The sequence below is a fragment of the Grammomys surdaster genome, unplaced genomic scaffold, assembly GCF_004785775.1.
Source record: "Grammomys surdaster isolate TR1022 unplaced genomic scaffold, NIH_TR_1.0 125852, whole genome shotgun sequence".
NCBI classification, from domain to species: domain Eukaryota; kingdom Metazoa; phylum Chordata; class Mammalia; order Rodentia; family Muridae; genus Grammomys; species Grammomys surdaster.
Window position 1 is genome coordinate 614,138 of NW_021620678.1, and position 15,639 is coordinate 629,776.

Consider the following 15,639-nt stretch of genomic DNA (forward strand, 5'->3'; position numbering starts at 1 on the left):
AAAGCCACAGTGACCTCTTTGGGGAATTTGCTGACACAGCATTGAGTAAATGGATATAAAAGAGACCAGACAAGCTTCCAGAAAAACAGCGGGACTTGGGAAGGGTACTACGGTCGAGCCCCTCGGCAGACCTCTCCTGCTGAACAGCCTCTCTTTGAGATGACTGAGTAGTTGGAAGAATTCAATGTCTGCACTTCCTTCTGATTTTAATTAGTGGTCTCAGGTGATTAAGCCATGGCAATGCCATTCCTTTCTCACCCAAGCTGTGGGAAGAACAAGGTCCCAGTGTGGAGTGCACAGCATGTGTGTTCCACAGAGCTGATGGACAGGCGGTGCCACACCCCAGTGGCCCCAGCAGCCCCTGCGGCCCCCATGCAGTGTGCACGCCCGCCCTCACTGCTCACCTGATGATGCGGCTGTGATGGAAGCACTCCCGGATGCCAAGCTCCACGGCCAGGTGTGTCACTGTCCAGCTGGGGTGGTTCCGGATGAGGTCGGTCAGGTGCTGCAGCACCTCCATATGCAGGACCTGCACAGAGCTCTCGTAGAAGGGCGGCAGCTGGGAGGAATACTGCTGGAAGTTCACCAGGGCGTCTGCCTCTGACTCCAGTTGGAAGAGTCTGCCACCAGGAGAGAGGCCACTCAGGTGAGTCATGGGGACAGAAGTCTGTTCAGGGGCAGTGCCTTGAGTAATCAGACAGCGTACCCCCAGAACAGGCCACCCTCTGCCTGAGGCTGCAGGGTGATCCCCTTGTTCCAACACCACCCTCAAAACTGAAGCTTATTTTGGACCTATTTGTGCTTGGGGGTCTTTCATCTGGTGATTTTATATCTTATTTAATGAAAGCTATATCACATTCTCTACTAATTTGATTGTCACATCCAGGACACTTTCAAACTCTGGCTCTTTATGTGTGATCAGAATTGAATAAGTGATATTTAACCCAGATGGCCAGCTACAGAATGAATACTATACAGTCATTAAAGTACTTTAAGGTGATACGGGCTGGCAAAATGACCCAACGGCTAAAGGGATCTGCTGCCACCTGAGTTCAGAGCTGACTCGCAGAGTTGCCCTCCGATCTCCTCTCTACATGATAATATGGCCACACACAAAATAAGTGAGAAACATAATTTTTTTTTTTTTTTTTTTTTTTTTTTGGTTTTTCGAGACAGGGTTTCTCTGTATAGTCCTGGCTGTCCTGGAACTCACCCTGTAGACGAGGCTAGCCTCGAACTCAGAAATCCGCCTGCTTCTGCCTCCCAAGTGCTAGGATTAAAGGCGTGCGCCACCACCGCCCGGCTGAGAAACATAATTTTTTAAAAAAAAATTTAAAAAAATAGGGAGATGTTTATTTTGTAACATGAAACAACCAGGATACAAATAATATATAACACAAAGTAATCTCAACTATGAAAAACGGGCAGTAAAGAGATGTGTCAAGAGACACGTGTGTAAAGAGATGTGTCAAGAGACACATGTGTAAAGAGATGTGTACAGAAGCAGAATAAATCTAACATTTCTATCCATTTCTCTTATTTCTAAACTTCTCTAGTGAGCAGATGCATTATTTTCCTAGTCATTTAAAAAGAGTTGAGTTGGAGTCTAGTTCTGCTGTGAAATTGCTGTGTGATTTTGGTACTCCTCTCCCCCTCTCTGAGCCTCACGTGAAACTTGAGACTTAGCGCACTGCTGTGGGATGGCAGGAAAGCAATGTGACAGGTCACGAAGCCAGGCAGACAGACTGACCTGCAGTTCTCACCATGGCTCTTAACCGTCCTGGCTTTGTCGCACATCTATACAAGGACAGAAGCCGGCCGGCTCTAGTACGGGCGGTGCTCAGAGAAGGCTGGTCTGATGGAGCCAGCCTGTCCATGCCGGACAAGGTTCTCAACAGAGCGACTAAAGGAATAAAGCTGTGTGGACACCCTCCTCTTCTGAGTATCTGTTCCTACAGAGGAGGGCAGCAACATGGAGTTCTCAGAAGAGTATGAGGCAATCCATGCTACAAAGACACCACCAGCTCCACAGAGCACAGGGAGAGGGAAACTGGGCCTCAGCCCTACTGGGTTTGGCTTTCCCTCTTTCTGTCCATCAGATGCTGCCGGTGTGGCACCGCACTACAGAGCACAAAAGCAGGAGTGAGCTGGGTGTTCACACTTGGCTATTCCCTTACCTGTTCTGTTTAGAATGGCATCTGTCATGGAGGAGGGTACAAAGTTCGGTGTCACCATAAGCTACGTGACAATCGTGAGGCCAGCCTGGGGTACATGAGATGCTGTCTTTAAAAAGCTCAAGTTAAGGGCTCTATAGTCTATAGACTAGATGGTGTTGAAAAGAAAACTAGTGAATAGGAAGAAACGTTTGCAGAAAACAGGCAGTGTGCGGAGACAAAAAAAGTGAATACAGAAAAGCAAGGAAGAACCATAAACTGTCATGAGGGCGCCAGACGCAGAGCAGAAGAAACTAGATAGACCTCTTATTTGAAAGCTTAATGTCTACAAACTTTCCATAACAGGTTTTCAAACAAGTTTTCCTGGGTCTCCTCTGGGTCTGTCTCCCCATAAAACCCCAAAAATTTAAATGCCAAAGCTGGGCAGGATGGCACATGCCTATAATCCCAGCATTCAGAAGGCTGATGCAGGGGAATGCTGTGAGTTTAAGACCAGCCTAGACCTCATTGTAAATTTGAGGGCAACAGTCTGAGAGCCTGTCTTAGGAAATAAGGTAAAATACAAATAAGACAGGCAAGCTGGCTCAGTGGGTAAAGAGGCTTGCTGCCAAGCCTGATGACTGGAGTTTGATCCCCAGAACTCACACGGTTGAAAGGAGGAAGTGATTCCAGAAAATTGTCTTCCTATGCACACACAAACAAATCTTTCTTGGAAAAAAAACTGTATTACATTTATTTATTTGTATGTGTATATGTGCAAATGTGGGTATTGGGGATTGAACTCACATTGTCAAGCTTGCTGGAAAGTTTGCTTTACCTACTGAATCATCTCACTGGCCCATAAATAAATCTCTTAAAACAAACAAACAAAAAAAACAAAAAAACAAACCTCAATCTACACCTACTATCATGTGTAGGCTATAAGACAGGGTCCCAAGGCTGCTGGCATGCCTGTCACCAAGCCACCAGGATCTAGATTGCTCTGCTCTGCAACCTGACAATCTAAATGCATTACAACAAGCAAAAGCAGAGATGTCCCACTGTCTTCAGAGAGGCTGGAAGACACTAGAAGATTCTACGTCTCTCTTGGGACCCGGCCAACATGCCCCTGGGAGCTGGAGCAATGGTGGAGATCTCTGGGCCCGAGATAAACTCATGGCTGGCCAAGCACTAGCACCAAGCCACCAGGCTGAGAGACTTCCGGAGAGGGAAGTGCAGTCCAGGCACGCCAGCAGGTGCCCTGCAGAGAAGTGAGGGCTTGCCTCTGAGCTCTGCTCAGCTCACAGACTTTCAGGCTGAATGAGTCAGTGCTGTTTTAGTCACTAAGGTCTGCGTGCTTTGTTACGTAGCAGTAACCAGCAGTGACGCACATGAGAGCAGAAACTGATGTATGCACAGATGTAAGGAGGCGCTCAGCGTGGCAGAGGGTAACCACAGTGTGACAGCTGCGTGCCACACAGAAGCCAAGGATAACACAAAGACAGTTCTACAGAGCAGAAAGAATGTGGATCTTGGGGAGAAGCTTCTGCCCAAAACAAAGGACACTCCAAGGAAGCTGGAGAGAGAAAGTCTTCACGAGCCCTCGGTGCTCTGGGGAGGACCAGAGATCAGCTCCCAGCACCCACCCATGTAGGGTAGATCACAAATGCCTATAACTCCAGCTCTCAGGGAATCTGATGCTATCTTCTGGCCTCTGCAGGCATGCCTCTGTGTGTGTGTGTGTGTGTGTGTGTGTGTGTGTGTGTGTGCGCACTCATAAGTGAATATTAAAAAAATAATACCTAGGCATGGTGACACACACCTTTAATCCCAGCACTCAGGAGGCAGAGGTAGGTGGATCTCTAACTTTGAGGCCAGCCTGGTCTACAGAGTGAGTTCCAGAACAGCCAAAGCTACACAGAGCTAAAGCTAACAAAGCTAAATAAATAAATAAATAAATAAATAAATAAATAAATAAGACCATCAAAACTTGCAAAAGCGTAAGTAGAGATGGTTAGACCCATGATCATATGTAATATACACTCATAGCTTCTACAGGCACCAGGCATGTGCATGGTGTACAGACCTTCGTGCAGGCAAAAATAGTCATATACATACAAAGATAAAATATAGTAATAAATATTTTTAACAGGTAACTATTTTAAACGGCTGAGAGCTGAGCAGGTACGTCACTGAAGAAGATGCCCAAGTGGCTCGTCACTGCTGGAAGGGGCTGCACTGTAACCAAATAAACACACGTGAGAGGACAGTGATGCTCCACTGGACCCTCCAGGGACTCATGCAGGTTTTTTTCACTGACAATATAAAGTACCAGGATATACAGCAACAGGAAGTCTCACTCACAGTTGGTAGGAAAATACACAATCATTACCTACCAAGGCTGTCACGGCCTTCGGTCCACCAGCACTCCTGGGTACATGACAGACAGGAAGGCACACATACATGCACACAGCGAAAACAAGAGAGAGCCTACAAGTCCATCAGCTAGACGATATGTAACTAAACAGTGGCCTGCGGTCATGTGCTGCTTGCCAACAGGGCTGCATTCTGAGAAATGTGTGGTCAAAGCGTGAATGTTGGACACGGTTGTGTGTTGATCCCAGCAGGGATACATACTAAGACCATGTCTAAAAAAAAAGAAAAGGTTGTGTGAGGAACACAAAGCCCTGGGCACAGGAGTCAGGCTGCCGTTCTCTGAAGGGCTCTGGGTACAGCATACAGTGTGTTCTGTCTGCAGGTCTGTGTACCTGTGCCTTCCTTCACCAGTCTGCATGTTCCTTAAGGGCACAGACCATGTGTGTCCTCTTACGGGGCCCACTGGCCTGAGGCCCAGGGCTCCTGTGAACAGGTGGATGATGGGATAGCCAGACAGGAGAACAAGCAGAAAGAGGATGGGTATACACCTCAACGTCAGTCAGCCCAGCTCCCCCACAATATGAAGGCTTGGCTCTGCCAACTCTCCCCTTCTCCCACTCTGCCTTGCCCTGGAGTTCTGCCCTGGCCTTCAAGAACCAAGAAGTCCCAGCATGCCTAGTGCCAGCCCTTACACACCAGCTGCCCAAACCCTGACCCCTATAGCAACAGTCACACCACTGAAGACCCAGTTAAGGCCACTCCAGTGGGTCCTTTCAGCTTCCCCACCCTCTACAGGAGAGATGCCTCAGGAGATGACCCACACTCTCCTGCCCCCAGCTCTTCCCTCCAGTAATAGAACTTCCAGGAGAGCTCCAAGGAAGCCCAAGGACAGAGGGAATGGAGTGAGGGGCACATGTCCCACTCACATCACCTACCGGAAGCCACTCTGTGGGTTCCTAGGGCTGACCAGGACACAGTCCCAGGTGCGATTGGAGACATTCTGCAGCAGGATCAGCTGCCCTTCCTCTCGCACACGTTCACTGGAGGTATAGTCAGTCAGGGACACCTCCTTCACCCGGAAGGGGTTGGAGAACAAGTTGGTGACACTACTGAGGGTGTTAACGAGGCGTCCAAAGAACTGCATCTTCTGTGGGGAGGGAGGGGGACCCAGCCTGCCCCTGTGCTCTGGAAGAAAATGAGGTCTCTGGTCAGTCAGATGCAGCCTCCCACCCCCACCTCACAGGAGTCCTGCACAGGCGCTCCGTCATCCCCACTGGCCCTGTGACCTGGTACTGGACTAGCAAGAACCTGAAAGGGAGAGAAACAGCCCTGATGGAAAGCTCCAGAGCCCAGGCCAGGCCAGAGACCACTCCCTGACCAGGAATGACTGAGGACTAGTGCTGACAGTATGGACAGTGGCCATGGATGTGGTGGCTGCAGCAAGGCCTGGCCAAGCAGACAGCTTCTTACCATGCACGACAGAGCTGACATTCTGAAGATGGCAAAACTGACTGTGAGCACGCTGACTCCACAAGCAAAACCTAGGGCCCCTCACTATGACATACACCACAGAATGCACCACACCACAGGGGGGAGGGGGAGGAGCAACTGTCTCTCTGCACCCTTTCACTGCTTTCACACATATCTTTGAAAATGGCCACAGAACCGGATCCTTGGGACGAAAGGGAACGTAGGCTAGACACACTAAGTATGCATTTGGGGACTGATGTGTACAGAGACACACGTGAGTGTATGCAGGAACTTGTGGGGCCAGGGTCACCTTCCCCAGGGGCTCTTCCCCTTGTTTTTGAGACAGGGTCTCTCAGGGACCTGGAACTTACCAAGTAGGCTTGACTGGCTGGCCAGCGAGCCCCCAGGCAGTATCCCGTCTCCCTCCCCAACACTGAGATCCCAGTGGATGCACCATGTCCAGCTCTTTGTACATGGGTGTTGGGATAGAATCTCATACCAGAATGACTGGGCTACCTCCTTAGCACCCACTGGAGAGGGAGAGGATTTTTTAAATTTAGTTTTATTTTTTGACTACAGATTAAGTCAGAGTTCCTGCTATAAACATTGCCTCCCAGTTAGGACTGGAGCCTTAGACTATGTGTTTGTGTGTACTGGGGATGGAACCCAGAGCTCCACACTCATTAGGCCCCAGCCCCAGCCCCAGAGTTAAGAGAACTCTGTTTTCCTGGGCTTCCAGAAAGTATGTCGCCTTCCCCAGAGGCCACCCCTCTACCTCTGAGTCAACATGTCACCTGTTGAAAGAGTAGGCTAGACAGACAGCACAGACAGAGTCCAGCAGTACAGATACCCTGGGGGGGCGTGGCACCTGTGGACACTAGTTCTTAGTCTTGTTCTGCTCTGGCTCGGGGTAGGAAAAGAGGACTAACCTTGGTGATGGAATGGAGACAAATCAAGAGGCCTGCGGAGTAAGCTAAAAACAGAGCGGGGGTCAGCCATGACACCGCCTCAGGGTTTCCCTTTCCAGTTCCAGCAGCTGTAGTCCGAAAGCATTCACAGAGCATTCCAGAAGTAAGTCAATCATTAGTTGTAAACATTCTGCTCTTCCATGAGCATGGAGAATCTTAAACCAGCCTGCTGCACCTTGGTGGGTGTATGTGCATGTCTCTTCCCAGGGAGTCCGCACCACACACAGGCCTGTTCCTCACCTAGCAGCCTGCTTCATTATCAGATGGCTATGATAGGTGCCCCTTGTGTTACTTAACAATGGCATCAAGGCTGACACTGTGCTTGTCTAGCACAGACCACAGTGTGCAAGCCCTAGCACTGCATTAACTGGGCATGGAGACGGATGCCTGGAATCCCAGGACGACTAAGGGGTGGAGTTCAAGGGCGTCCTGGTCCACAGGGTGAGTTTGGGGCCAGCCTGGCACCTAAAAGACAGGACTGTTTCAAATGTTGGCTATCCTTACAAATAAGAAAGCTAAGATTTAGAGAAAATGACTGCATCACTCTGGAAACATCCTGGAGCTTTGGAAGACTTTGCTTTTCCTATAATAGTGAGACAGTGGGAAAGAATGCAAGTCGTGTCTTCTTTAACACAGAGACAGCCATATGGTGGCCCACACCTGGAATCCCAGGCTCAGGAGGCAAATAAAGGTGGCCAGCCAAGGCGTCACAGCAAGTTCCAGGCCAGTTCTGACTACAGCGTGAGGCCCTGTCTTGACAAGCCAAGATAGGGCTGGAGAGAGAGTTCAGAAGTTAGGAGCACTGCCTGTTCTTCCAGAGGATCTGGATTGAGTTCCTAAACCCCACGTGGCATCTCATAATCATCTGAAACTCCAGTTCCAGAGGATCCAGTACCCTCTCCTACCCTCCACAGATATCAGGTATTCATGTGGCCACGTGGTATACAGGCGGATGTGCAGGCAAAATACCCATACACAGAAAATAAAAATAAATAAACCTTAAAAATGGTAAGACATGGGGCTTAATAAAAATGATACTAAGAAAAAATTTACACATTCTTACTTATAGGTGGGACTAAATTCAAACAAATAAACAAAAATGAACACTGGCAACTGGGTCAGAAAATACAACAATATAGAACAAAAATCACAGCTGGGCATAGTGGTGCAAGCCTTTAATTCCAGCACTCGGGAGACAGAGACAGGTGGATCTCTGTGAGTTCAAGGATAACCAGCTTGGTCTATATAGTGAATTCCATGATTGCCAGGGCTACAGAGAGACCCTGTCTCAAAACAACAATAACAAGAAAAACAAGAGACAAAAACAAAAACAGAGACCACAAAACAGATACAGAGGATGAATCGGTCTAAACAGACAATACGAGATTATGATTAAAAACAAGCCCACTGGGTAGCAAGGTCGCTGGGCACGTTAAAGCACTTGCAGCCAAGCCTGACACCCTAGGTTGATCCTTGGGACTCACGAGGAGGGAGGAGGGAAATGATTTATGTTGTCCTCAGACCTCCACACATGTATCATAATACATATATGCACACGCACTGACATAACAATGGTAAAATGTGATAAAGTCATATACACACTCATTATAGAGTTAACTGTTTTTGGATATCTTTGGGGATCCATCCTGTGACCTCATGAACACAAAGCAAACACTCTACTGGGCTATATGGCCAGCCTCAGTCAGGATTTGTTGCTGAAAATGTAGGTATGAGGATCCTGGCCCCCCTCCCCAGACAGACAGACAGACAGTCAGACACACACACACACACACACACACACACACACACACACAAACCTGCTGAGGTTTGGTCTTGCTGTCTATTGTAATGCTAAGTGCAGCGCTGGAGTCTGGGCTTAGATCTGTGACCCTGCCCCCAAGTTATTTCTGATAAAGATGCCAACAGTCAGTAGCTGGACAGAAGAGACGTGGCTGGGGTTTAGGATTCCCCTGGCTAGGTGTCAGAGGAGAACTGGGAGGAAGAAGGCGGAGGAAGAGGAGAAGCCTCTATGGGTTAAGTGAGCCATAAAAAACGTAGCCCTGAGGGCTGGCCAACTGGAGTCAAGAGCAGCCCAGATACAACAGTAACTGATACCTCGGTTATGGAGAGGAAAGTAGATTCTAATAGCATGGAGGACAGAGAGCTATCCAGCTCCTGTGCTGCTTAAGGATTACTGTAGATATAAAGCTTGTGTGTCTTGTTTTGTTTGTTTTGGTTTGGTTTTGGTTTTTCGAGACAGGGTTTCTCTGTGTAGCCCTGGCTGTCCTGGAACTCACTCTGTAGACCAGGCTGGCCTCGAACTCAGAAATCCGCCTGCCTCTGCCTCCCAAGTGCTGGGATTAAAGGCATGCACCACCACTGCCCAGTACCCCCAATACTTTGCAAGAAAACAATCATACAGGTATGATGGTTCACACTTTCGATCCCAGCCCTGGAGAATTTAAAGCAGTTGGATCTCCATGGGATTGAGGCCAGTGTGGTCTCACAATGAGCTCTAGAACAGAGTACACTTCTCTCAAGTAACAACAAAAATCTTTCCTTGTATACCCCAGCATGTACTCTTTGTGTGTGTCACTGGGATATGTGCGTGTTCAGGTGCACATGTGTGCGTACCTGCATGGAGGCCAGAGGTCAACCTCAGCTGCCGTCGCTCAGGATTTGAGATAAGGCCTCCTCAGCGCCTCCTGCAGTTAACTAACTTGCTATTCAAGCTCTCCTGACTTCTCCGGCTCCAGAATCGTAAAAGCACACAGCACCACTGAGGACTGAACTCAGGTCCTCCTGCTCGTGAGACCTGCTCTTGACCAACTGAACTATTTCTCCAACAAATTCTAAGTGACTGTCAGCCTGGGCATGCCTGACACCTCCCTTGGCCCCTTCCTGGGAGCTTTCCTGAGCTCATGTCACGTCTGCACAGCCAGCCTCCAACACGGTTATCCTCACTTCGAGTAAGAGGAAGTGAAGGGATGGAAAGACAGAGTGACATGCTCAAGGTCACAGAGCTGACAGGGACAGGAATGAGTGCTACAGCCCAAGGTGAGCAGCTCCAGAGTCTAAGCTTCTTCAGAAGGCTCCCAAGGCCTCTTACCCTAGAGCCAAGTATGGTTCCAGTCAAGATTCTTGTGATAAAATTTAACTAAGTATTTTTGCACAATCTTCTTTTTTTTTAAAAAAAAAAAAGGACTGGCGAGGACTGGCGAGATTTATCACTGGGTAAAGGCAGATATTACCATGCAAGCCTGGAAACCCGAGTTTAATTCTTAGAACCCAGATTAAATAGGAATGAGGAAACCAACTCGTCCTCTGACCTCCACATGGGCACCGTAGCACTCACTCTGCCCCCCCCAAATAAAAAAAATTAAATCCAAAACTAAAAGAGACACAGATAAAAGAAGCATCCCAGGATACTGGAAGAGAAGAAGGTCCTGGTTACATGAGTAATGCTGTTGCTTTTCTTGATTTTCCAAATGGCCCACAAAATGACTAGGGTTTGATAGACAGCAGGTACGGGTGAGCCCAGGCTGTGTAGTTTTATGCAGATTTGCCGGAGGCTAGGCCAGCTGCAGAGAAGTGCTCCGGGGAGTGGAGGAGGGTGCACCCAAAAGCCTCTCTTGTTTAAACCCACTGGCCAGCGGGAGCAGCACCCTCACTCAGAGGAAGGTCCTCACCCCAGCACCCTCTGGTAGAGACACGTCCCATATGCTGAAAGACCTGGCTCTGTCCTGCCTCTAGGGCTAGTGTGATACAGGATGTGACACAGTAACTAAGGAAAAGGCCGGGCGCCAGACCACTGTAACACACCACCAGCAGGCATTGTTCTTGTCAGATGGAAGAGGGGAAACGAACTCTGTGGACCCATGGCCACATCCTGGAACAAGCATGGCAAGGCCAGGCAGGAGTGCCACAAAGCACCTATGTGTGCCTACCTCTTGCCATCCTGTCCCTACAGTCTCAGCTCGGTCCTTCCAGTCTAGTTACAGGGCAGAACAGACTAGGAACAGGCTGCCATCAGAGTGGTTGGGAGTGCTCTCACAGTGTTTAGTTCCTATAACATGTTTCCTACTGCTTGACAACTGTCACTACTGCTCCACCCCAGAGCTGGCTCCTTGATGAGGTCATCTGACACAGACCACCTGTTTCAAGCCAGAGGTGCCACAACTGCAAAGGGACAAGCCTAAGCCATGTATGGTGACAGTGCCAGTGATGACCCTTCACTCAGCGTAAGGTCAAGATCTGTGGCTTCTCCCCTTGCCCCTATAACCCACTCCCTGTCAGGGGCCCAATGTGCCTCCTTGGTTTGTTTCTGGAAGACAGATGGTGTCTGTTGGCATCTAAGGCTCTCCTGGAGGAACTGAAGACAGGAAGACCAGAGACAAGTATACTCACATCAGAGACAAGGAGATCACACCCAGGGAGGTCCTCAAACGGAGGGTTCCAATGACAAACTATGGGAATACACTCTGGCCACCAAAATGAAAACCAAACAAGAGCCCTGGAGGGACGGGGAAAGGTCTGCGGTGAGTCTCCAGGAGGGGCTACTTGGGTCCACGAGGGCCAGGCCCAGGCTCTGCTCAGAGTGTGTGGTCCCTGGGGAAGGACACTGGAGAGGAAGCAAGCTCTAAGGAAAGACAGAAGGCAGTCGAGGGGATGGGGAGACGCCCTCCTGGCACACACAGCAGAGGTCACAGCTGGGAGGACAGAGGCATGCATGGCCACCATGGGCAATCACTGTCTGAGGACTGGCTGAGGAGGTCAGCCTCAGCCATGAAGGTCCTTGGGGGGTGTCTCAGGGGGATTGCTCTCACTCTTGGGGTCACTCTTCTGACAAGGCCGCCAGGCTGTTTGCCTTCCCTCCTCACTTTTGGATGCTTTCAGGTAGAAGCTGCTTGGTGAGAGCCACGCTCCATCCGGTCTATTCTGTAAGACCCAGAATGTCCTCCCTGCTTATGCGAGCCCCCCGTCCCCCATTCATCATTCTGGGTCCACTGTCACTCTAACGGCAAAGCAAGCACTGGACTGGCCCCTCCGTAAAAGCTGGTGCTCAACACATTTCTAAATGGAGGCGCATAAGTCTAGGTCCTGGTCTAGCCTTACACACATGGCTCCTCTGTGGCTGTCTAGCACATACGCTACAAACTAAATGACCATAATTCCCTGCGGAATGACAGTACTTTCCTGTTGACTCTGTATGTCCTGTGAATCTCCAATACTTCAGGAAGCCCAAACTCTAGAGCATGTGTCAGAATCCCCAGAAGAGGCCCAGCCTACACTCCAGCCCCCTGACCCGACTCTAGTCACTCAGTGCCAGTGTTACCTCCTGGACAGGTCACATTCCTGCACCTTCACTCCCTGGTCTGCATCACTCCTACTCCCACTTAACATCTCTCTCATGATAGACAGGGGGCATGCACTCAAATAAACATTTCCTTTCTTGTCTCTCAAGAACCAGTTTGGAGGCCACTTCCTCCAGAAAGCTCTTTTCTTCCCTCAGCCTTTCTCCTCTGCAACCCCACTCCATGGGGTCCCTCACAAAGGACCACAGCACTGCTTTGATTCCTTGAGTGCATGGCACTCATTTCCAGCCGCTGTTTGATGTAAGATAACAAATCACTGGGTGGATAGGGACAGATGAATGAACATCTGTGAGGCACCAGCCGGCATCCCTGAGGCAGTGGGACAAGGATCCCACTCCCCTGCACATCAGTCTCACTCCACAAAGCAAGGCTCGGGAACCCAGCCTGCGGCGTTCCTCCAATGACCACCTGCTCCCCCACCAGGAGACCCTTCCTCCAGCACTGCTGGGTCTTGGAAGTGCCAGTGGGTACTGGACTGGGTTGGTTCCTCCTGGGAAAATCAGCTTCACTGTCCAGCATGGTACCAACATCCAGTCTCGCTTTTAGCATTTTCAGTGATGGAGCTGCCTCTACCTGGAGGGAGGAGAAACAGGCCAGAACATCTGAGCCCATCTCAGGTGATGGTGTAGGGGCTTCCAGGAGTACACCCAAACACACAGAACTGCCGGTTGATCCCCACAGCGTGTCTCATGATTAGATTACTGGGCATCACCCTCCTGAGCAGCTGACACCTATCCCTGTCCACCCCACCACCCCATGGCTGCAGGCTGAGGCCCTGAGGTCCAGTCCAAGTACGAGGCCCTGCCATCACTCTTGACGTCCTTTCTGCAGCTTTCGTATCTGTTCACGCTGCCCAGGAGAGCATGCCCTCCACACAGGCCACACTTACTCGTGTAGACACACACACACACATATGCAAATGCAGTGTTCAGGCAACCCCATAGTGATAACACTCTACTGAGTGAATAGAAAATCCCTCTTAAGCATGCCACCAAATTCACATTTAACAAGTAACTTCTAGAAGCTCTGAGCCAACAGGTGGAACCCTTAGATAGCATGAGTCTCATGGCTGGTCCCACATTGTAGGGCACAGGACGAAAGGTAGGGAAGGCATCTGTCCTCTGAACAATGGTATTCAACATGGCACACTGGTGCATGCCATTTTCCCTTGGGCATAGCTGCCTGGAGGCGGGTCACTACCACTGCCCTCAGAGCTGGAGAGATAGCTAGAAGTTAAAAGCATTTGATGCTCTTGAAGAGTACCAGGGTTCAAGTTTCCAGCACCTACGCAACAATCTACATCGTAACTCCAAGTCCATGTGAATCCAGCACCCTATTCTACCCCAACACACATACACACCAGGCATGCATGGAGTGTACTTACATAGATCCGGGAAAAACATTCATATGTGTAAAATAAAAATAAATACATCATTTTTTAAAAAATAAGTTCGGAACTTTCTACACTGAAAAGTCTAGCACCAAACATTAGCATGGCTCTGGCAAGGGAGGTCACTGGCCCCCCTTCCCCATGCTAAGGGGGAGCAGTGGGTGTGGGCCAGCTACATCAATATTTGCTGAGTGGAAAATGAGCGGAGAGTAAAGGTAACAGAAATGAAGGAGCCTGGTTGTCAGGATGACTAATAAACACTGAAAACATGAACAAAAGGGACTGCTCTCCGCCTTTCTCTCTTCTCTCTCCCTATCCCCCCAGCCCTTTCCATGCTGCCTATGACATAACAGCAAAGCTGGGAGCTTGTACGAGGCCACACTGGTCACCAAGCCTTGTCTTCTACATCTTCTCATTCAAATACTGAGCCTCATGGCAGTCATTAAGTGGGCAGGAAATACAGTCCTATCTGGCACAGTGAGAAAACAGAGAACAGAGTATGGCCTCCAAGCTCCAGAAACGTGAAGGGGGAGATCAGAACAAAACACTGCACTAGCCTAAGGGTGGCGCTTCAATGATGCCAAACCAAACCTGCTAGAGGGTAGGTGTGGGAACTTTAGAGGAAGGATTGGTATTTGTTTGGGATCATGTGAATAGCCCATTAAAAATCTAGGCACAGATCCATAAACTCTTGTGTCCTCCCTGTCGCACTCACACCCAATCCCTAGTCACAGTCACCTGGGTCACAGGCTCCCTGCCGCCAGCTTCCAGGTCATCGGTGGGAGCTGGAGGTGAACCCAGGATTGGAAGCTAGAAAACACGTGGGAACAGATGAAAAGCGGAGGCACAAGAGAAGATAAGGGAATTAGGAATGGGGCCTGGGGGGTTGGGCACAACGGGAGGGACGCAGGAAACAGGTGACGTGGGGGAAATCGCGCAATGATCGGGCAATGAGGCAGAAAATCAGGAGCACTTAGAAGCGCAGAGGGAGGAGCTGGGGACAGTGGACAGTCCAGGGTGAAAGTCAGGCAACGAATTGGGGGTCGGGTTGATTTAGGAAGTTAGGGAAACTGAGGGCGGCAACGGAGAAGAACGCGGTCACAGGATGGGAGTTGGGGACGGCAGGGGATCAAAGGACAGAAGCCGAGAGCACTCAAAGAGGACATGCCTCAGAGTCGCAGACACGAGGACGGTCCTAAGCAGGGTCCAGGTGACGACAACCAAGACAGGGGCACCGGGAAGGTTTGGGAAGGGCCGCCAGGCCCCGCCCACGCCGCGCCATCACTCACCTCGGCTTACTCAGCACTTCTCGCCCTCATACTTCCGCAAACAAACGCGCCCCGACCACGTGACGACACGACGACTCTCCACCAATCCACCGAGCCCGAGCTGCAGCCAGCTGTGGCCCCGCCCCCAAGCATGGGCCTCGCACGTGGTCAGGCGCCGCCATCTTCTATAACTGCCCAATGGAAGCCGCTTCTGTTGCCAGGGGGCGGGCTACCGATTGGAGCCAATCCTGAGTGGCTGACGGCGGCCATGCCTGCGTCGGGCGGAAGTTTCTCATGACGGCAGTTTAGCTGACATGTTGGTAAGGGGCAGGAGGCTGTTCCTGGCTCCCTCTGACCTCAAGGAACCCAGGGTGGCCCGGACTCTGAACTTTTTGTTTATGACAACACATGAAGATAATAAGAAAGAAAGTCAATAAAGCCACAGACATACCGGGAAGAACCTGCTTTGATGTTGCCAGGTTCTCCCAAGCCAGATTGCACATAAAAGTATGGAACTAACGGTTAGGTAGAAATAAGACCAAACAAAAATTTTCATGTGTGTGCGAGCGTGCACGTGGGGTGGGTGTTAGTATTCTGTCTAAACTCCACCTCCACAGTTACCTGGCAACAGCCAGGTAT

General features: G+C 50.0%; 1 protein-coding gene across 5 annotated transcripts in view; it reads right to left on the reverse strand.

Moving 5' to 3' along the window:
- Positions 1 to 15,181, reverse strand: part of Pla2g6 (phospholipase A2 group VI) — a 41,421-nt gene extending 26,240 nt beyond the window's left edge. For 2 of the 5 annotated variants that reach the window (XM_028789869.1, XM_028789867.1), the window contains exons 1-3: positions 14,471 to 15,181; positions 5,465 to 5,714; positions 405 to 620 (exon numbers count right to left, since the gene is read on the reverse strand). In XM_028789869.1, coding sequence (XP_028645702.1) covers positions 405 to 620; positions 5,465 to 5,673 — 425 coding nt within the window. In that variant the 5' untranslated portion in view covers positions 5,674 to 5,714; positions 14,471 to 15,181. The remainder of the gene's footprint in view (positions 1 to 404; positions 621 to 5,464; positions 5,715 to 14,470) is intronic. The other 3 variants (XM_028789868.1, XM_028789866.1, XM_028789870.1) reach the window with 3 other exon arrangements.
- Positions 15,182 to 15,639: the final 458 nt, after the last annotated feature.